The sequence below is a fragment of the Bacillus rossius genome, chromosome 1, assembly GCF_032445375.1.
Source record: "Bacillus rossius redtenbacheri isolate Brsri chromosome 1, Brsri_v3, whole genome shotgun sequence".
Taxonomy (NCBI): Eukaryota; Metazoa; Arthropoda; class Insecta; order Phasmatodea; family Bacillidae; genus Bacillus; species Bacillus rossius.
Genome location: NC_086330.1, coordinates 374972767 through 374996994, shown reverse-complemented (window position 1 = coordinate 374996994; position 24228 = coordinate 374972767). Strand labels below are relative to the sequence as shown.

At 39.5% G+C, this 24228-nt stretch overlaps 1 protein-coding gene across 1 annotated transcript in view; it reads left to right on the top strand.

The window, feature by feature from the left end:
• The window catches only part of LOC134528528 (ras-related and estrogen-regulated growth inhibitor-like), a 320542-nt gene that overhangs the window by 166311 nt on the left and 130003 nt on the right, over positions 1–24228 (top strand). The window contains exon 3 of the mRNA XM_063362230.1: positions 17883–17939. Within this exon, the coding sequence (XP_063218300.1) occupies positions 17883–17939 (57 nt within the window). The remainder of the gene's footprint in view (positions 1–17882; positions 17940–24228) is intronic.

Here is a 24228-nt window from a genome sequence, read left to right as displayed (position 1 = left end):
CTAGAATTATTTTTTGTTCAGTTGGTTTCTACACCATAAAAACTATTTCTTCGCCATAACAAATGGCTTTTTGCGACGTAGAAAAAAAAAAATTAAATATGAGCCACTTTAAAGATTAAGTTTCTGCAAACATAAAGCGTGTGTGACCTGAACCTCATAGATTATTCCAATTCAGTTCGCATTTCTTTAATTGTCATGTAGATCTGATCACTTTTGAAAGTATACTAGGAGTTGTTAAATTGTGAGTTATTTATCTTTGTTTCTGCAATTCTTGATAATCATTTATCTTTAATATACTTAATTTTCATTCGGGTGGCTGAGAAAAAGCATATCTTATGTTTCAGTTAGTTCTTTACTATTAGCGACATACTTTCGCTTGAATGTTTTTATCATACATTTACTTTATTTCTAATAAAAAAATTGGTTGTCTGTAAAGTCGGTTTACGGACGATAGTTTAACGTGACAACGTCATAACAAAACATTGATGAAATGATTGATCCAGAAGAAAAGGAAATATCATATTCGGCCTGAGACTGAGCCGTAATAGGTTTTTGCAACCAAACCATTTAGGCATTAAAAATATTATATTCTTTGAGGAAGAATTTTTTTTTAATTTTTCTATCTTTTGTATGATAAAATCTACCTCTGCATACTTTTATGAATAAGATTGAATCATTTTTATTGAAATATCACTACTTTGTTTGGATACAAAGGAGTGAAATGAAATGTACAATTTAATTAATAAATTTACTTTTATTTGCATTCATTATTCAAATATATTTATTACTTTTGAAATGTTACGTGTGCCGTATTTATTTTTACAATAACAAAAAAAAAATTTCACACCTGCCGGGATTCGAACTGACAACCATATTCGATTATTGATAGTTTCAGATGTTATATATATATTTATAAAAATTTTGTTCACGGTAGGGGAATAATATTATTTAGTTTTTATAACGCGATTTTATAACAAATACGCATCCCAAATACACCAAACTTATATATAATGTGTTACAATATTTTTTAAAACATTGTGCAAAAGATCCCGGTTGTAATTTGAATTATTATGTGTAACTGTAAAACACCATTGTTGGTTCAAAACGAATTTGAATATTCAACATTACTTTTAAATAACTGTACCGATTGTGCTAAAAATCGGTGGACAATCGTTAAATTACATAATATTAATAATTCAAACGACGAAAATATGATTGAAAAGTCAAATCGATGGTCGTTCCAATCGAGTGGAAGAGAGATACCACGCATGCGTAGGCCCTACAATGAGCATGAAGAGAGATGCCACGCATGCGTACAATGAGCAAATAGGACATCCGTAGTGGGACATCCGTAGTGGGACACTTTTTCGTGCGTGCAGCCGGCGTTCATCGATTTATTAGACGTTGTCACGTCAAAATCTTTTCTTTCTTCTTTCGTTGTCTTAAACCTTTATTTTCCTTGTTCAAACATCGTAGATACATAAATTATTCAAACGGTATTTTCAGATCCCGTACCATCCTGTTCTTCCACTGACTTCTTGCTTAACCGATCTTATATATTTTCTTCTCTTGCTTCGTTTATTTACTTTCCTTGCATCGGCAATAAATGGCGCAGCAATTTTCTCAAGCTTGTTGAAAATGAGTCACATCGCTCGACGGATATATCGCGATTCCGTCGTATTTCGTGAACGAATACGGATTTCACGCATCACAGCAAATTTAGTTAAAACTAAATGCTGTATAAAAACTTCTAATTGCTAAGTAAGGTTGTTTGTATTACACATCATGCGCAAGTGATTTTTTTTTTAATTTCGCGATTTCGTCATCAACGAAATTTCACTCTCCCTATTCATAGGCTTGAATTACCTGGTACATGCCCTTGAAAACACTCGAAGGGACTTGCGTTACACCTTTATATTCATTTATCCGCCATCAAAACTCATAGTTGTCCTATGAAAAATCGAGAAAACTCCGCGCCAATTCAGATTCCACATACCGCCCACTTATCATCCCGCCTAATACAACTATACCATGATCAAGCGGGTTCCTTAAGGAATAGTATATAATTGGTAGTGACCTCCAGGATAGACTCCACGATCCTGTGCATACTCGGACAAACGTCGACTGTTCATTGGCTGCTGACTCGTGAGGCGTCTCAACTGGGAGACTCGTGATTCGATACTGCTCTGACTGAGGGTCTGTAATTAGCCCACAGTCCTCCAGGTTATCAGTGAACCCAATAGCAGAAGTTGCATAAAGCTACAATTATTTGCATTTTAGCATATCGCGAAATTAATCCGCGAATTTTTCCTCTCTCTAATAATTGGGTTTTAACCTATCTCGAAACGAATCTGCGTCATTTTCTAGTCCTTACACACGCCGACGTCCTAGTTACGTACAGGTCTGCAAATTCATTCTGCATATGAATGATCGCGCGGCATTATCCCTCTTGTTGATTACGACGTGCCAGAGGCCAGGCGCGAATCAGCGAACACCCCGCCTCCCCTCCTCCCCTCCTCTAGAACCACTCAGTCCACCGAGAAGACGGTGTCGAGTGGAGTTTCTTTCCGCGCACGTGGCAATTTGCGAACTGCTCGAGACTGCAGCTCCACTCCACTCCCGCAAGTAATTACAAGGCGGTCGAAATCGATAAGCATATAACGCAACGCATTTCTGGGAAAATATGGCTTACTGTATTTTATGGCCAAAATGTCACTGAGCCAACCTCCGTCCAAAAAAAAAATCACCTTTGGGCCACTTCCTTCACATTGCATAAGCCTAAGTAAGTGCGTGGTTTTGTATGTAGTAAGTCCGTAATGTGGCAGCATGTCGGGCACACTTTGGCCACAAAAAGCGCTGTCTTAAACTTTTTTTAAACGATCGTTTATTTTATTTTCTCTAGTCTGTTTGCGCTTGTGTAAATGTAATCCCGTTAAAGTAGTATATAAATGTATATATAAGTATATAGTACCTATATAAATGGACATACTGGCCCTGGTGCCGGTGCCTGAAACTAGAGCCGATATTGGACTGTGAGTCACGGCAGCCATCTTGGACTCAAAATTCCTAAAATGAAAAAAAATACTGCGAATTCCTTAAAAAAAACTCCCTATTTTAAGGGAACAATTCCTGTTCTGAGGGAAATTTTTCGTTTTATTCCTCAAATTAAAAAATTTGAAATTCGGAATGCCCTCAAAAGGTTAGGTATCCTGGCTGGGGAGTGAGAGTTTACGAGTTCGTTTTCAGGCTCGGTAGGGGACTTTCGGGAATGCGTGTTGGTAGTCCTGTGAAAAGAGAGCGGCAAACCGTCGCAGAACCACGGGTTCAAAAACTGCGTCGTTATCTGGACTCTTAACGCTCACTGCCAGTGACCAATAACTGCTTATCTTGTTCACTTAAGCGTTTAACTTGCCATTGGACAACTAAAGTACACTAATTTTTCTTTAAAAAAACTATTTTAATCATTATACATATTTATGAGGGGAAATAATCCTCCCGTTCTTAAAATTTCTTTAAAAAGAAGTTAACCATATTTGACGCCAGACATGTAATATAATTCAACAATTTATGTATAACGTATTTTGCCGCTCGGTTACTTTCCACGCTCTCGCCTGTGTTGTTGGACTAGAGCAGCTTGGTAGTGGCATTGTCACGAAACATGCCGTGGAGTGGTTGAAGCCACTCTGTACCTCACCATGCCATATTGCAACCAAAACATCGCGGAATTGAAGCTTGACTGCAGCTTTGTGAGGGTCGATAAGCGTTTATTAGAAGTTCCGTCGCTGAACGCAGTTTTTGTGATGGTAAAGTGGGGCGATATGTACGACGCTCGCCGCTGCTTCTAGCGCCTTATCGCCTCTATGCGCATGATGTGTATGCTGGCGCGCAGTCTTCTGACACGAACAGGAAACTATGAGATTTGAGCGGTAACCATAGAATTATATGGCGGAGAAATGAAGACATAGGTTTAATGCAGAGCCTTAATGGTTTCAAGAATATGTACCAGGTGTTTCGTGCCTAAACATTATTTTGAAAACACGTGTTTTTAGCCACTTCAACTCTTCAGAATTTACAGTTTAAAAACTAAATAATGAAAAAGAACTACTCATGCACCCTCAGCGTATTCGTAAACAGAGCCCACTCTGACATCGTGAGCAGTTTTCCAGTCAGTTGTATTTTTCTCAAGCTCTGTTCACCGCATGTGCTCCCGGGTAGGCGGGGGCCTTAAGCAGTATCCACGCAGTCATGCATGCATGACCACCTGAAGGTTTTACGGTCCAGTGTTTTTTTTTTTTTAAATCTGTTTTGTGCACCGAGCCTGCACGCGCGGCGTAGCGCACCAAGATGGCGCCGGGACGGGCGACTGTATGCGCGCGCACCAGCGCGGCTAATTATCTGGGAGGCTGTGATCACGAGGTGGGCTCGCCGGGGGGAGGGGGGGGGGGGGCGAGGACCGAGAATAACTGACATCGCTCGAGCTGAACTGTGGGTCGCGGCGGGTGATGCCGCAGGTATGTACGGAGTGTCCCAGAACTCAACGTGGTGGTCGTACATAGTCCAGAAGCTCAGAGTTCAGTCTTAAAAACATTCTCCGTTTTTTTTTTAAATGACGTCTAATAAATCGATGAACGCCTGCTGCACGCACGAAAAAGTGTCCCGTTTAGCACATTGTTCCGTTACGCTGTGTCCCGTTACGCACATTATTCCGTTACGCTGTGTCCCGTTACGCACATTTTTCCGTTACGCTGTGTCCCGTTACGCTCATTGTACGCTTGCGCCACATCTTTCTCTCTTCCACTCGACTGTTTATAAAGTGAAGTGAACAGTTAATTTGGTTTTCATTGCTTATTACAACAACAATTTCGGCAATAAAGGTTAATTATTCTTGCATTTTAAAAATCTGATTACTAGTATAATTTCAAGTATTTATTCCTTTATTATTAAAAAAAGATTCAATTTTATTCATAAAGTATGCAATAATTTCATCAATGTTTTGTTATGACGTTGTCACGTTAAACTATCGTCCGTAAACCGACTTTACAGACAACCAATTTTTTTATAATAAAAATGTTCAACTTAAACTACAAAGGCATATACCACCTTTCGGAAGCACTTTGGATTATAAGTTGTATTGTCTTTTCAACTTATTTTGTTGTGATGAACCTGAAGCCGAAATTTGTCGGTCGAAATCAGACTTATCTGCATTTTGCGACGCATACTAGTGTAAACAATGACACGTGTTTGCAGTGTGCCCCAGTGCCCCAGTGCCCCAGCACTGAACTTCAATCCGAGGAAAGTTGATAGGCCGAGTAATTACGGTTCTGAATTTAAAAAAAAAACTTATAAGGGGTTATTGTTTTTGAGTTATAGGCATTGTTCCAAAAGTCTTAAAATTTCTACCCTGCACTAAATTATTAAATACTGTGAATACAAATTTTTGCTGCGCATTCATGAATAACACTACTATATTCAAATAGCGAATTTTTAATACAGTTGTATAGTTGTATAGGTGTACAGTTGTATAGGTTGTATAGGTATTGTGTCTTAAATTTGACGATTCTCAAAAAGTAGACTCAGTGGTACCAATTTCCGAGGGGCGCGACACGCATGGTCACGAAGATTGACAACCCTATGAAGTTGTTTACAAAATACTGTTGGCTGAAGGATACGTAACATTGTATTTTTTTTTTGTAAATGGAACATATATATTATTTCAAAATTTCAGATATTTATCAATTTGTACATTTACACGAAAACAACTGTATAACTACGAAATATTGTTCGCAGTAACACTGGGTTCGGATTCTTACCCAGGCATTTATGCTAAATAAAGTCCAGTCAGAGAATATACGATTATCTTTACCGTGGTTTGAAAAAAAAAACACTAGCGCCAATTCTCGTATGAAGTACTCAGTATTATCACGAAAAACGTATTTTATATATATACAAAAATAACCATAGCTATGTGCAGAAACCCGAAAAATTCTGAGATTCGTTTGGCTTCGGGAAAGAATTCAAAGTCATAGATGTGCACAACAAATGTTTGCTTTCCCATGGGTTGATTTCTCAGATAGAACACTTTTATCCTTGTTAATTGGCACTACCTGATTCGCTCGCTTCTCTCCTAGCTGGGCATCGTTGGCTCACGGTCGTAGAGGGGCGTGTCTGAATAACTGTGGTCCAATCATGAACACAAAGCGAGAGCGTGAATGAAGGTTTGCATTCTAACTAAATAATGTAGCTTTTCTCCTGTGGTTATTGGCTGAGGTCGGTGAGAGGTGTCGTCCCGCTCTTGACGGGGCCAATGAGAATGTGGTCACCGTACTGCTGCACCCTCACAATTTGCCATGACTCTTAGAAAAAGCTACAGTGTTTTGTGAAATACCTTGACACAAAATGAAATTGCGAAATACAGGTGTCCCTAGCTATGTGTTGTACGAAGTTACAATATCTTTCTTGAAGTATTGAGCATTGCCTACAATTCCTAGAGACCGGAAAAATTTTGCAGATTCATTCGGCGATAGGCTAGAAGTCAAATACATATATCTTTTAGGTGATTTTGCTATTGGCTTACTGTTCATATAGACGAATCTCAACCAGTTATAAACCCTCGACCAAAGAAGGATCGAATCACTGACAAACCAGCTGAGACGACTCACAAGTCAGCAGCCAATGAACTGGCGTTATTCGCCCGAATGTACAGGGGAATGTGCAGTCTATCCTGAAGGCCTAGTCCGGAGGCAGGCTGTGCTGAGCGTGCCCCGAGCCTCCGCTAGTTGCGCCGGGGGGGGGGGGGAGGGGAGGGGTACCGCTAGGTAAAGTGGTCCGCGGTGCTAGAGTCGACAATGGCCTCAGAGCAAGGCCGGTCGCCCGCCCAATGGGTCACCAGTTCCACCCCCTTCCCCTCCCCTCCAGATACAGCCGTCAGACGTCAAGCCGTTTTATCCCACACTTTTTTTCTGATTTTCACATACCAATATGGCGGACGTTTGTTTATATTTGTATCAGATGTTCTAGCCCGCTTTTATAAACTGTGAGAAAATCACAGAAGCAATACGTAAGAGTTTTTGCAGTCCATCCTGGTACCAAAATTACGCGAATTATACAGGTCTCTGTGTATTGAAATAGAGTTGAACTAAAATATTAAGGAATTTTCTAAAGTATCGAAAGGATTTTCTCCCCCAGCTTCAGATTGTGAATACTGGAAAACTTCGCAGTTTCGATTACCTTCAGGATAGACTACACCGTTTTCTGTATACTCAGGGAGTTAACGCCAACTCACTGGATCCTGACTGTAAGTCATCTCAACGGGTTTGCCTGTGATACGATGATTCTTTGGTTGAGAGTTTCTCATTTTCCAGAGACAATGAACAGTGAGCAAAGAGTAGAATCAGCTCATAGGTATATGTATTTGAATTTTAGCTAATCGTAAATGAATTCGCTAATTTTTTTTTTCAATATATATTAATACGCAACTAATTTTGTTGTAATCGATTCGCAGTGTCGTGTTTTACTTAAATGAATTACTTGTAAAGATTAAATAAATTGTATTAAACAGTATTGTTAATCATCGTGTTTTGCGACTCTTGTTCTATTTTTTTGTGTAACATGTTAGCTCTCAGCATACAGCATTAGGCAGGAGAGTATTTTCGCCAATGGAACATAAGTCGCATGCAACGGGAAATGGGCAATATTTTAATAAAACTTTTGTCGAAAATCAGTTCCAAAGCCGATGTTTTCAAAGTTTATTTTTCGCATTTATAATATTAGTAAGGATAATGTCAGTTTGCTAATGAAATGATTCGATTGTCGACGTAGCTGCTCTGACAGCGAATTATAACAGCGGGTGCGAAATCTACGTGTGATTGCATCCAGAAATTTAGTTGAAAACACAATTTGCGTATATTTATTACGCTCAGCATTATTTTAAAGAGTTAAACTTTACATTTCGGCTCATAGTTTCGTATTATAAGTGTATTTGCAACATGAGAACACATGGATGTGCTCGTTAGCGAGGTTAGATGATACATGTGTTGTAACCCTTCTTCCTCCTTAATTGGAAGAGGGGTTGCGTCCCCGACTCACTCTGGGCGCGAAGGGAAAAAATAAATATTAAAACCAGGCATAAAAAGCTAAACAATATAAATTCCCCACACCACTGCCCAGGGGTCAGGCCAAAAAATTCAAAGGCTATTATAGCAGAGTAACCATTAAACAAACAAGAGGCAAGACTTTGGACGTATGTTATTAAAAAATAGAAATTTGCAAAAATAATTTTTACTATACATAACCATACAAGCTTAGTTACAAAAGCTGACGTTAATAATGGCAGCATCTTATCCCCATTTGCGATACTAACAATAACCTTTAAAAAATCGTAAAAAATATAAATACTGATAACAACAAGTATAAAAATATATAAGGGCGTGAGGAGTGGCCACTATAAAATATCAAAATTTACTGACTGCCCTAATACCAAAAATCAAACAAGACAATCAATACAAATATATAAAAAATTCTACAATAATAAAACTGAAGTACAAAAAATTTATTTAAATAAAGTTCTTAAACTCTCAATCAACGGTTTAGTCTTTCTTCAGATGTTCGTTGCTAAAGACTTGCCAAAAAAAACAAAGTTAATATCCTAGGCGTGCGCTGGCTTCCTGACCTTCCTCACCAACTCCAGAGTCTAATGCCACGCCGGGCCATAGGTACGAATTCACAAAGGCGTGAACGATGATCAAAAAAAAATTATCTTATTTTTAAGGGAAATGTAGCAAAAACTCTTCACGTAACATAACCATGTTACCACAGAAGTATTTATCATCAGCTTCAAACAAAGTCTTACTTCTTTATTAACTTGCCAATGATTTTATAAAAACGTATAATGGCCGCACCAACCAACATCAGGCTGCGCATGTAGTCCAATACCGATCGCATACATTTAATAATACTGCACAAGCTGATATATTAGCTAAATGCCAACTTTACGTATGCAAATTCCGATGACAAAGTCTCAAAAACAAATTGCAAAATGTTCGTTTCTTCCAAACTTATACTTTTATTGCAACTACAGGCAAACGGGCGACCTTTTTTTAAAAAAATCCCACACTGGAACAACGTGTGAAAACAAATGGGCCTCTTCACCAAACTGGCTAATAAAAGTTCCGTCCAAATAAAATTTAGTATGGGAAAATACACAGTTCACTAGGTTTGCCAAAAACCAGTGCAGCACCACGAGGGTAAAAATCAAAATTGCGGCCTCTCTTTACCTTGATAAGTCCAGTATCACAGGGCAAACCATTGCCCTGTCACCCAGCGTGGAGCCTCCATCCCAATACTCTTCGTCGCCCGTTGCCGTCCGGCACACCAGTCCGCGCCGTCACATGGCTCTGTCCTCGACGGTCGCTCGGCACAAACTCCCCTTCGGCCCCAGCTGATTTTTTCTTCCCGACAAGCCGAATGTCTGACGTCATCAGCCAACCGCCGGGCGCTCACCAAGTGGTATTTACGTGAAACACAATCGATATTCTTAAACTCATAATCGATAGCTACCAAACGGCGTATAACTAATTAACAGAAACAAATATAATTTAAAAAATTTACAGATAAATTAACATTAATTAAAAAAGGCGTAAAAATACGTGAAATAAAAACCATATAAAACTAGAGACCAGCAACAAAAATAAATTACAAGTAAAAATGTGGCCCTGCCGGCCACAGTGTCTAGCGAATACTGAGAGACTCGCTCACGTGTTTGTTATTACTATTTTCTGTCCCAGCACGAGCGTTTCTTCGGCCGAGGTACTGACTCACCTTCGCCCTAGGGCTCCTTTCAAGGCCGTAGCGTTATTCAATAGCCGCCAATTAAGTTGCGACACACAAAGGATTCGTAGGCGCGATCGCATCCGAGGCGCGGTTTACTGCCGGCACTTCATTAAAAACACGCTATACGACGACGGCGTCCATAAACCTCGCGGTCTAGCTTGTTCTGGTAGTTGATCCGGGGCGAGGGGTTTGGACCGGAGTGTCAGAGCGACCGCAGAACACTGTTGTTGGCCCACGAGGGTTTCCGAACCAGCGGGGCTGGTGGGAGCGTGTCCGCTAGCTCGCGTCCACACCAGCACTTTGAGGGAGTATGTCTAGTGCCATTAGAGTGCAGCCGTGGTCTCGAGTCATGACCATCGCTCGACCACATTGCGCTGTGGGCGCTGAGCCAAGATCAGGGAACTGCGATGTGCGCCGACACTCGGGTGGGTTCATAGACACATGCCGGCATTCTAGTGCACTTTATGGACGTTCCTTTCATCATACGTGAATACTAACGCATTATTTACAATAGTTCAGAAAATATCTAATGCACGTATCAGAACTTTTATTTATTAGTGTTTCAACCTATTCTCACGTGAAATACCCATATTATAATGTTTTGAATTGCTTGTTATTTGAGATTAATGCTTTTTTATAACATTTCGTCATGATATAAAATAAAAGCCTTTTTTTAGTCAAAACCTATTCATATTTCCGAGTGCTACATTTTGTATTAAATTTTAAATACCAGTTATATTTGCATCGACCATTTGCTCGCCGTGTCACAGTCGATTGTAGCGACACATATCGTTCCAGCACACCAATAGAAGTGCATCTTTACATTTCTTCGATACTGCTGCTACCTGTTTATCGTAGATTGGAAATGTATGAACTATAGTTCACGCGAGCGAAGATCGTGTAAATCCAGAATGTGTTTGTGCAACGTTTAGAAGAATGATCCTTGGGAAAGATGATTGGAGTACGTATTGGAGGCAGAATGGTGAAATCGGCCATAAGTAGGGACCGGCAAAATTCGCGCGTTCAATGACCTGTAGGATGAACTCCATAGTTCTACGTACACTCGGTCAAATGTCACCCACTCATTGGCTGCCGTCTTGTGAGACGTCCCAACGTAGCAGCCTGTGATTCGTATAAAGTTGGTTGGGTGTTTCTCATTGGTCCAGAGTCATCCAGGTGAGTTGTGAGCCAATAGCAGAGGCAGCACTGAGGTATAACTATTTATATGTTAACCTATCGCAAAATGAATTCGCGAATTTTTTCGGTCTCTAGCCATAAGATATACCTACTTATCGTTATCTAAACTGACACTTTTTGTGACCATGCATTGTACCTTACCGTCTTACCAATGATGTTCCATCACCACGTGGAAGATTGGACATCGACTTGAGCCAAGTGTAGTACCGGTAGTAAAACTTATTTACATTCGATAGGGTAAGTGAATGCGACGACAGATCAGTAAAACCTGGATTATTTCGTGGATTCATTTAAACTCCTTGCTAGGCTCGACTATCCCCTTTTCAGAGTGATCACTGGTCGGTAGAAAAGCCCCACCCTTTGACGGTTACACATGACTGGGTGACCACTTCTTCTCCTTGTTTTCAACTGGCTCTGGGTAGTCAAGGGCGTGTCAAGAACACTGCTGTCCAATCATCAACGTGAATCTGATGCATATATGCTTCAAGTCTATTTTGCTATCTAATGAATCCATGAAATGATATTGGTTGTAGTCATAAGTAGAGACCTGTAAAATTCGCGATTTCAAATCCCTAAAGGATAGACTCCATGATTCTCTATGCACTCGTGCAAATTACATCTGCTGATTGGTTACCGACTCGTAACACCTGGAATGATCGTGATTCGTTAATTCTTCTGTTAAAAGATTTTTCATTGGCCCAGAGTCCTTCATATAAACTGTGGCCCAATCACTGAAGCAAAATAATGTCTAAAGTATTTGGTCTCTATCCTATCGCGAAATGAATACGCGAATTTTACAGGTCTCTAGTCATAAGTATAAACTATAAATATTCGCGGTTTCAACTGGCGATATTTTAAAATTCTAATAACTAAACCTTTGTGTAACTTCCGCTATTGGCTCACGGTTTATCTAAGAAGCTCTGGGCCTATGGGTGGGGCCTCACTTGTGAGCGTTATCAACTGGTTTGCCTGTGATCCTGACACTAGTAGTTTCACGTCCATTCCTACGCGCAGGTTAAACAGTGGACAGTGGGCAGTGGACAGAAGGCAGTGGACAGTGGGCAGTGGACAGAAAGCAGTGGACAGTGGACAGAAGGCAGTGGACAGTGGACAGAAGGCAGTGGACAGTGGACAGAAGGCAGTGGACAGTGGACAGAAGGTAGTGGACAGTGGACAGAAGGCAGTGGACAGTGGACAGAAAGCAGTGGACAGTGGACAGAAGGTAGTGGACAGTGGACAGAAGGCAGTGGACAGTGGACAGAAGGCAGTGGACAGTGGACAGAAGGCAGTGTACAGTGGACAGTGGGCAGTGGACAGAAGGCAGTGGACAGTGGACATAAGGTAGTGGACAGTGGACAGAAGGCAGTGGACAGTGGACAGAAGGCAGTGAACAGTGGACAGAAGGCAGTAGACAGTGGACAGTGGACCCGGACGTCCTTGTTCGCGGCAGAGCTTCCGGACATGTCCCGCGGGTCGTGCAAGAAGTCCGCCTGGCAGCCTTGACGCCTGTCTACTGGTCGCACGACAGCTGACTTCGGGGCCACCCAACACACGTCAAAGTCTCTCGTTGACATCTGTCGGCAAACGTGAGAAAAACCCTGCCGCCCTCAACGTATTCTCGAATGCTTTTCGCAAAGAGACTCCACTCTGATTATCTTGAGCAGTGTTCAAATCACATGTTTGTTCCCCCTGAAGCTTTGCACTTGGTATGTGTGCCCGGCTAGACGGGGACTTGAAGGTGGGTCACACACGCAATATTGATTTATTTTTATTTTCTCGTCATTACTATTTTGTAAAATTAACACTATACCTAGTTTTCTAAGTACCTATTATATAAGTGTGTAAGATCGTGCGCAGTTTATATCAATTATGAACACTTGCACGCTAGTTTGCGTATAACACTTAGGAAATATCCGTAAGCTTAGAAAATATTTGTAACAGAACAAAAATATAGAATTAAATGAACAGAAATAGCCCTTAAATATAAGACGTGTTAAATGCTGTGCGCTTGAGGCGGGTTCGGACACGTGATTGGCGCTGCTGTTACATCAGAGCCGTTAGCGCAGGACGGGAGCCGGGAGGGGAGACACGAGCTGCTGTGATCACCGGGTGTGTCTGCGAGCCGTCTGTGCTCGTGACTCATAACGGTCGTGGCGAGCGTAGGGCCGCAGGCGCTGAGGACGGGTTCACAAACCACGCACAGCGCTAGCGTCGGCTAGGGCCGGGTCGCAACACGTTACCAACACTACTTGAAATTATACAACAGTAGAAAATAAATTTTTCTCCCGGTTTTATTTCGATGATTACTTTTGACGTGATGTCTAATAAATCGATGAACGCCGGCTGCACGCACGAAAAAGTGTCCCGTTACGCACATTGTCCCGTTATGCTGTGTCCCATTACGCTCATTGTACGCTTGCGCCGCATCTGTCTCTCTTCCACTCGATTGACTTTTTCGAGGCACATTAAACTTGAAACACTCATACAAAATAGTGATAATTCAATAAAAATGTTTCAATTTTATTTATAAAAGTATGCAATCATTTCATCAATGTTTTGTTATGACGTTGTCACGTTAAACTATCGTCCGTAAACCGACTTTACAGACAACCAATTTTTTATAGTTACAATTAATGAAATTGTTTATATTTTGATTTAAAATTGTAATTTTTTTCCACTGTTTGTAAGTTTAACAAGTGAAAACTAGACGTAGGCTATATAATAAAAACACAGTAGCCTTCTATGCACATAATGTCTGCGTCTTAAAACTTTTGGGCACACTTCACTTCAAATATGGAAAAATGAAATGCAAGCCGAAACAGAAGAAGTTGAAAGTTGGGCGATGCTTGCGTTGCTTTTTTGCTTCTTGCATAGTTTATAAACGGAAATTAAACCCCATCGTTAATGAATTTTTCTGCGGTTTGCATTGTTTATAAAGTTGTCCTAACTTTTAACTTCTTGCGTTTCGGTTTGCGTCTTCGCCTTTCATATATGAAGTGTTCCGAAAAAATTAAAACATTTTGACGTTATGTTCATAGAAGGCAACGATGTGTTTGAATTGTATACATCGTTTACACTTGTTAAACTTGCGCACTGTAACAGAAATAATTCCTTTAAATCAAATTATTGACATTTTCATTAGTTTTAACGATAAATATGAATACTCGGAAGAAGCTTGGAAAATAAATTTGTTTTATACTGTTTGAGAATGTTAAACTGTGGTGTTGGTGACATCTTGCAACTGTCGCGCTTTATAAACGAACGCGGTTTTCTTGTGTTGTTGCGACGTTGCGTAGTTAAAATAAACATGCTTTAGCCGATGCTTCCGTTGAGTTTTTTTTTTTGCGCCGTGCGTAGTTTGTGAGCCCGGCCTTAGCGCCTTGTTGCTCTCAAACACCGCAATGAATCGTGGGACAACTCGGCGACTATCGGACGGCCACAGAAACACACCCGGTGACCACGGGGAGCTCGTTATCGACTTATCGTCCTGTCGCAGCGGTCAGATAAATCACCTCGCGAAGTATCGATCTGTGTTCGATTCCCGGCTGGGTAGAACTTGATCTTCGTGTTGTAGGAGACAATTTCTTCCAAGTGGTCTCCCTGTCTCGTGGAAGCGAGGACACACGCCACTTGCACACGGCGAGGCAGTTGGAGGATTCGGCCGTGGTTCGAAACACCGCTTTATCACGAAGAATTTTTTCTGTTTATTAGACCTCTAATAGGTAGAGACCGGAAAAATTCGCGGATTTATTTCGTGATAGGCTAAAATTCAAACTTGTGAACAATTCTGCTGGTTCTGCTATTGGCTCGCAGTTTAACTGGAGCTCTCTGGGCCAATGGCAGACTATTTACCAAAGAAGCGTCGAATCACAAGCCATCCAGTGGAGACGCCTCACAAGTTAGCACCCAATGAACACGCGTGTTTGCTTGAGAAATGCAGAGGATAATGGAAGATATACTAGAGGTCCTTGAATCCGCGAATTTTTCAGGTCTCTACTAATAGGTAACTGTAAAAAAAATATATATATAATATAGTCTTCGACCATAAAAATACTTTTTAATTGGTGACTCACATTTTAATTTGGTGCAGACTTTTTTCAGAGTTTTATCGTGACTTAACAGTGCAACATATAAACTGAGACAGGACAAAATCGCGGATGAATTTCGCGGTAGTTCAAAATTCAAAAACATATTCCTTAAAGCTGCTTTTCCAATTGGCTCACTGTTCATCAGGACGACTCTGGGCCAAAGAGAAACTCTCAATCAAAGAAGTATCAAATCACAGGCACACCAGTTCTGATGATTTACAAGTCAGCAGCAAATAAGCTGGCGTTATTTGCCCGAGTATACAGAGGACTATGAAGTTTATCCTGAAGGTCATATAAATAGCGAACTTTTCCAGTCCCTACATGTAAACAGATTGTATAATCGGATCGTATTTGAAGAAATCTACAATTTCTTACAAGTTGGTAATACCTCAAATACCTCATATATAACAAAATATTTGTTTACAAAGCCAATTTCCATTTTTTTCGTGAATTTTTAAGTTTTTTTATATATACTTAAATGATAGGTACAACCGACGTCTTAAAACCTGGCAGGTTGCTCTAGCTTATCCGATATCTGACGAGCGAAGCGTGTCACATCCATAGTTCGCAGTGCGCATTTTAAGGGGCCTTTACTCTCTTTCTCTTTCTCTCTCTCTCTCTCTCTCTCTCTCTCCCCCCCCCCCCCCCCCGGCTGTCCCTGATTGGGTGTTCTCGGTGCCGGACATACGCCACTGAGCACAAACGTTTTAGACCCTACTTTATAAGGCAATGAAATTTTTCTAATGTATCTGAAACATTGTATATTGTAGAGAAAAAATTTTAGTGAGACTTTTGGAAATACATTTTCTTCATATATGTCATCAAAAGCATCATCTATTTGTATTCAAGTATTACTTGTAATGAGACGTAGCTGAAAGATGACGTCTTGGTTTCAACCGTTTTTGTAAACAAAATCTTTATATATTTATATTATAAAAGGGGGTTAGGCTATATACCTGACGACTTCGCTCGAAGTCACAAGTAAGAACATTCTCTCACCTTCGAGAATAGTCGCAATATCGCCCTTCCGATCACACGACAATTTTTTTTTTACTAGGGACACGTTTTTTACAGCAGGTTTTTTTCTGCCTAAACCATTGTTTGTGCTGTCTAGCTGTGGCCAGTACACGAGGCTTCGTGTTTGCGACGCAGTCGCAGTGTTGCCAGGTCTACCACTCACCAAAGCAGGAGATCTACTGCAAAAACAGCAGACCTGGCAACACTGCGCAGTCCCACTCACTCCTCTATCCCGAGGATCCGGCTCACAATTACAGTAGAGGGGTGTGGAGAAGGCCAGGAGGCACGACATGACAAAAGTTAAAAAAAAAATTGTTAAAACTGATTATAACTATAAATGTTATTAATAATGTAACAATCCGGGTGGTATTAATTTGGCAACAATGGGTGCCATTCGCTCTGTACCGCCAACTAAGCGTGAGACACGCTTCACCCATTAACAACGCAGTTTATGGCGATGGAATCCATTGGCAGGAAATCTGATAGTTATCTTGTTGTTCATTTAGAAGTGGCGTAATGTGTTCAAATAACATCAGCATTCAGAAACACCCCCCAACCCGCCATAATCATTTAATGGGGATTTGAATTGTCGACAGAAGTAATCGAGGCTGAACTTGCAGACGGTGAAAAAGGAAGACTGCCCAGCGGCCGTCACAATGGCGTCACGAGGCCGCCTGAATGCCCCGCGAGACGCGCTGATTGGTGGCGCGAAGCTCCCGCCGCGAACCTGCGATCCAGTACTCGCGCACTTGGATGGACATGAACTGATCTCTTGGCGAGGGACATGCCCGAGCAGAGAATCTACACGCCATTCGAGTCTGCTCTCTGGAAGAACAAACAAACCAAATGTTAAACATTCTGGACGTATAAATAATTGGTAGACACCTGTAAAATTCGCGGATTCATTTCGCGACAGGATAGAGTCCAAATACTTTTGACATTATTTTGCTTCAGTGATTGGGCCACAGTTAATCTGAAGGACTCTGGGCCAATGAAAAATCTTTAACAGAAGAATTAGCGAATCACGATCATTCCAGTCAACAGGTGTTACGAGTCGGTAACCAATTAGCAGATGTAATTTGCACGAGTGCATAGAGGGTCATGAAGTCTATCCTTTAGGGATTTGAAATCGCGAATTTTACAGGTCTCTATAATAATTCGTTCAAATTCAAATATCGAGGTTATAATCCATATGCGGGTACATAACCACACTTTAAAAATACATATGTCCGTGAATTTGTATATTTACATGAAAACAACCGTGTCACTACAGAATAGAGTGATTTGTAAATGTTCCCGGAATAGCTCTACCGTATTAACTGCGCGCATTAACAAGAAATGAAGTCCAATTATTGATTATTCTATTTTGTTTTCCATATTTAAAAAAAAGTTAAGCTTTAATAAAACATTAATATATAAAATTATGGATCAATTTTTGTAAAGAATACTTAGTATTATCTAGAAAAACGTATTTCATATATGCCGAAATTCAGACTTTTTTCAACTTTAAAACAATCTGAAGAGTCTGAGTTAAGATTCATTTTAAGTACTTGGTTATTTAAGTTGTGCTGTTTACTTTCAGTTCAGTAGGGACATTTTTTTTTTCATTACCGAAGAAAAATTTTGTCATCAACGTTGTGTTTAAACATTCAGTCAAATGTTTTGTTGTTTTTTATTATTTTATGCTACAAAATTATTTCATGACACTCCAAAATATTGAGTAGCTAAGTATGTTTTACTTTTTGTTTGCAGCTGTTACGGTGCGGTACCTGACGAAGCGGTACATCGGCGAGTACAGCTCGAACAGCGGTGAGTAGTGGCTCATGTGTGCTGCATATGTCCCTAGAGGCCGGAACAAGTAGCGGAATCATTTCGCGATAAGCTAAAATTCAAATACATATACATTTGTGCTGCCTCTACAATTCACCCGGAGTACTTTTGGCTAGTGCAAAACCCTCTACAGAAGCAATATGCAATCACACGCAACAACAGTTTTTTTTTCACAAGTCAGCAGCCAATCAGTATGGGGACAGTTTCTCGAGTATACAGAGAAATGTATGTAGCTTCTGTCCTGAAGGTCATTGACCCATATGATATTCCCCCCCCCCCCCGGGTTTTATTTACCATGAAGTATATTTTTACTGTCGATGAATTTTAGTAACTTACCAACTAAAAAATTGAAATATTATCTTTAATGTTTAGTTTTGACTTAGAAAATTTATAAGGGTACACGAATCAATATTTTCATGTAACCTGTTAATGATGGGACAACTTTAAGTAATGGATCGTGTTTTATAACTAGAGCCACGAATATTCCGCTAATACATTTCACTCCAGGCTAGACTCGACTTGCCTATGCATAATCAAGCCTTTTAGCGTGCTCATTGAGCGCTAACAAGATCACATATTTCAGGGGGTCATACGTGATTGGGTCCCAAGTCTCTTCCTTGTTATAACTGGCTCAGAGTCGTTAAAGGCGTGTCAAAAACATGACAGTCCAATCATCAACGCGCAGTGGATGTATTTGTGCTTCAAGTCTAGTTTGCCACCCGTTGACTCCGCGGAATAATCTTGGCTTGACATTATTGGTGCTGAGGTTTGTAAACCAATCACATGAATGTTCTGATGCCCTTTTCTACGCTCATGTTTGCCAGCGTGTGAACGCTACGTCTCCTTCTGCCACACTGTAAATTTTATTTGTGAATCGAACAGAAATATTCATGTCAAATTAGGGATATTTGTACATTTTTTTTCATTTACATGAAAACAACTGTATCACTACACACAAGTGTTCGCAGTAACACTTGCTCGAATTCTCACCTGGGCATTCATGCTTTGTGTTGTCCCAGTATCTCCAATAGTTGAAGTTATTTGAAAACCTTTGCCTAAATAGCTTTCCAGTATTAACTATGTACGCACATAATAAGCATGATACATAAAAATAAAGACCATGGTTATATAATAATATTCTTTAATGAAACATACATTAAAATATAAAATTATGAACCAATCGTCGTAAGAAATACTCAGTATCATCTTGAAAAACGTAACTTATAAATGCAAAAAAAAACCATAGCCATGTGTCGTAAAAATATACAATATATTTTTTGTAGTATTAAAAACTTTTTCTTGGAAATGGGTTTCCAAAGGAATTTTCTGTAAAAATACAAGTGGCAAGCCTGTGTTTCACCAACCCTCGACCAGACCCCGAATGTATCCGAAGATGCCCGCTGGCTCCAGAAACTGTCTAAAAGTTCCAGCGCTGGAACCAAGTCATATATCGCCATGCATGCTCATTGTACCCTGCATGGCTGTGCCCAGGGTTTACCTGTGTCCGTGCAGGTTTACCTGGGCTTAGTTCAACAAGTCTGCAGTTACGATGGCATCAGTCGCTGCCGTGGCTGGCCATGACTGTACGTAACCCATACCTCTCATTCAAATACACCTAAATTTTAGTTAGGTTAGGGAAAAAGGAAAGAAAATTCTAGGTAGTAATTTAAAAAAATATATTTCACGATTTAGAAGAATTTTAAGTGTCGTTCAGCTAACGTACCCAACCTTTCATTTTAGTTACAATCACCTAAACTAGCAAAATTTACCCTCCCAAAAATAACAACAACCAATTGTTACAAGAATTTCAGAAGGTACTTAACAATTTTATGTAACTAATGCAACCTTTTATGTAACCAACCCAACCATTAGTTTAGGTTTCGACAACCTGAACGAGCGAAAACCTACCTTCCTAAAAAATAATTTATACGAGGATTTTAGTACTTTAAACACGATTTCATGTATTATTTATGCAACCTAACCGACCTTCAGTTTTTGTTACGACAACCTAAACGAAAAACCTACCCTTCAAAAAAAAATCATTTTTGCGAGCATTAAAATTAGGTATAGGGACTGTAAAATTTCACTGTTTCGATGGCCTTCAGGATAAACTACACAGTTCTCTGCAAACTCGGGAAAATACCGCCAGTTCACTGGTTGCTGACTTGTGAGCCGAATCAACTGGCGATTCGACTCTTCTTTGGTTGATGTTCTTCATTGGCCTAGAGTCGTCTAGATGAACATAGAGCCAATAACGAAAGCAGCTCAACGGTATATTTATTGGATTTTCAGCCCACCGCGAAATAATTCCACGAATGTTTTCGGTATGTAATTATATGCCTTTTACTTTTACAACGGCAAAAAATAAAGATGCTCTAAAGTGGATTGTTCGGACGTCGCACTAGGGGTCAGTGAACAGCACCACCCTGCAGCCCGAACACAGCAGCGGCCCCAGGCAAGGTCGGAACTCGGTCCCGCGGGAGAATGACGCCATCAGCTGCCCTAGGCCGGCCTGAATATGCATGCGTGGTCATTAAGGTTTTTTATTTTTCACACATAGATTATATCGGACACCGTTACCGGCTGGAGCCCTCTTAGCCCAGTGGCCATCCGAACTTGTTCTCGCCTTTATTTTTTCCCCCTTTTACTGTTCGACCTTCGTTTTAATTCCATATCTGGATCGAAAACTGCTCGCGTATATTTCCCGCTGCTTCGGGGATTTTTTTCCCGTTTTGATGACGTTACCGCTAGACCGTGCTGGCTAGACCTTATAGACCTTATAGACCACGGGCCGTGTCTCGGGCCTTGGAAGCGCTGGGCGGAAGGAAAAGGCAGGGGGGGGGGGTTATGGTTACAGTAAAATAATTTGTTCAATTTGGCAGACACCTGTAATATTCGCGTTATTGGAATACAGTCACTCTCAGATTGCAGTATAGAGCAAATCGCATTCACTGTTGCCAGATTGATACTACCTAGTTTGTTACAGATTTTGCTTTTGATTAAATACAACAAGAAATGTATTTCCAAAAATCCCATTACAAATTTTACTCTTAAAAATGATTTTAAATGAAAATCGTAACAAATTGTCTTAAATTTTATATTTGTATCTTAAACTGTTGTGCTCTTTGCGTATATCATGCATAGGGACCGGAAAAATTCGCGGGTTCAATGACCTCCAGGATGAACTCCACAGTTCTACGTACACTCGGTCAAATACCATCCACTCCTTGGCTGCTGTCTTGTGAGACGTCCCAACGTAGCAGCCTGTGATTCGATAAAGCTTTGGTCGGGTGTTTCTCATTGGCTCAGAGTCATCCAGGTGAGTTGTGAGCCAATAGCAGAGGCAACAGTGAGGTATAACTATTTGTATTTTAGCCTATCGCGAAATGAATTCGCGAATTTTTCCGGTCTCTAATCATGCAACAGGGCACATTCAAAAAAGGATAGCGCTAGAGAGTAAATGTCCATCAAAATGCACACTGCAATCTTAAGGGGCCTCCCTAGTAGCATCAGAAGTTAGCGGAACACTATGTTTTTAAAATAATGATGGGACTTTATTAATCGACACTACGAATCTGAAAATTTTTCACCCACGAGAAGATAATACACGAATTGTCTGTATACTTTTACATTTTTGTTTTTTTCTATCAAAATATGAAATAAAAAATCACCAACTTGTCCAACTTTGGGGCCATTTTATACTGCTTAGGAGAATGACAGAAAGAAAGTACAAGTCTAGAAAAAAAGATAATTTTTTTCTGAAGAAATTCATGTATTTAATACATATAGTCATCGCTTTGAATTCCGAGATATCTTTTCCACAATTTCTGCAAATCCTGAAAGTTTTCCATCGTCTCGTGCTGCCGCTCGGCGAAGCCAGCTCGCCGCCCACGGCTCAGGTAGCGTGGTGGAGGAACCCGTTCCCGGAGGGGAGGCAGGCTACCTGTGTGTGCGTGCGTGCGTGAGAGGGAGACAACCCACAACCGGCACCGGTAAAAGATAATCCCCTGACAGAAAGAAATTCTCAGAATTGCTTTTAGTGTGCCTCGCCTCAGTACCATGTGCTCGACTTACTCTGTGACTATATTCGTGTATCTCTAAAACATTGCTTTTGTTTAAACTACAAATATCCTAAAGCTTACCATACTAGATCATGTATTACGAAATAAAGTATTGAAACTAATCAATCAATACATTGAAAGTTGTCCTACAAACTATTTATTGGTGGCTTTACAGACTCGCTAGCTAATTCGACAAAATTTATATTTAATTTTTAACATGAAAATACACTTCATTGTTTTTCCTTTTATTTTTAATAAAAATTCAAGAAACAATTATTATTCTACCCAATATTTTTTAAAATTTTTTTAGTTTTCCAAAATGATTTTACACATCTTACAACGCCGGGGAAAAATTTTATACTGGTATTAACCAAATGGTTAACTATTTACAAAAGTTTTGATACTTAAAAATGTAGGTTTTATATAAAATGTATCTTAAATTAAAAGAAAAATCGTATTTTGAAAACTAAATGTCATTTTGCTATGCTTTTTGATTAGATAGATATCTGATTGTCTGCACTGTTTTAAAAATGTTCATTGAATGATAAATAAAAAATAAAAACTAGGGAAGTTCTATATTAAATAAGCTAGTCAGAATTATGTAAATGTTCCTCCTGGCGCAGGAATCACGAGGAGGATTGAAGATGAGGTCAGTGACCGATCGCTCACATATGTAGTTATGGATTGTACGTTATTAATGACAAAATTCAAAAACCATTTTGAAGTTAAAAAGTATAATTAGTGGCAATGTTTAATAAAGATGACGTAAATTTTCAGATAAACTTATTTCTACAGCTCAATTAATTAATAAGGGCAGGAAATAAATTTTTTACAGCAATTATACAAAATTATTAAAAAAATTTAAACCACAATTAATTTATCCAAAAACCAAAATTAAGTAAATATTGCCCACACATTACAACATCCACGAAAGAACCTTAAAAAATTATTTTTGATAGATGCATTATTTTGCATTCAAGTTCTTTATTTTTTAATACTTCACCTACTTATAATTGTTACATATTTGGCACATGGTCCGTCACGCCCAATTAAAGGGCCTGAATAAGTATCAACTTAAATATTTATGAGTTAAAACAAAACATAACTACCTATATGTAACGGATGATCAAAGAAATTGTGAAATTTTGAAAGCTTGTTCTGTTTTTATATAGTACACAAAGCAGTTAAACCATAAATTATTTGTTGCTGAAAAAAATAATCCTTAACCTTTCATGCTTTTTTCATTTATTTTTATTACCACATATTTCCGTTGAAGTAATAATTATATATATATATAACAATACAGCAATCTAGAAAAAAAATTAAGGTAGCCTTATTTCAAATATGTTATGATAGACGTTAGTTAACTAAGAATATAAATTCGCTTTACAACCACAGCTTGTACACAAGTCGTAAAAAAAACATGGTTCTACTTACAGGCCGTATTGAACGTAGGGTAGGTTTATGACAAATACAACAGCAATAAACATATGGCTGAGTCTGCTTTCATGTACACTTTTTTTTAAGTTATCACTTTTAAAGCGGGTAAAGGGTACCTATCAAGTAGCTTAGCATTACCCAAAGTGAATGTCGTGCTCCAGAAAATGTTCGAACTATGTAATATTTGTATCACTGTTGCGTTACAGACCTGCAACTTTTTTCAGTGCGCGATGTCACTCTCATGTAAAAATATGTCGTGTTTAGCGCAAACGTGTTCAAATGAATCCACATCGAGCTGCCAAAGAATACCTATCAATGTCGGCAACATACATAAGTATACAAACCAACGTTTACAAGTGTATTCATACGTAAGTATAAAACTGGCGGTGGGCCATGATGCAGTTGGTTCTTCGCGTACAGTCCACTGACGGGATAAGAAGCGTCAAAGATCTTATATGGCTATTCTGTAAACTTGTATGTCATTTCACTGCCTGCTTTAGACAAACAACATCCATTACTTTTAGCTTTGGCTTGAAAAGAATTAATCCGGCCGGCTTTCTTATATGACTTATTTCAGCTCCTCGTGCGACCAGTGTGTATAATTTGTCCGCGGCCTTATCTTTGGGTGAAAGTTATTTGTAAGATAATTTGTATCGGTAATGTTCATCATGTATTACATAACAATTCGACTTAGATACGCACATGTGTTTTTAAAATATATGTTTAATAACTTGCAATACAAAGTATGTGTTGAATTTCATGTATTG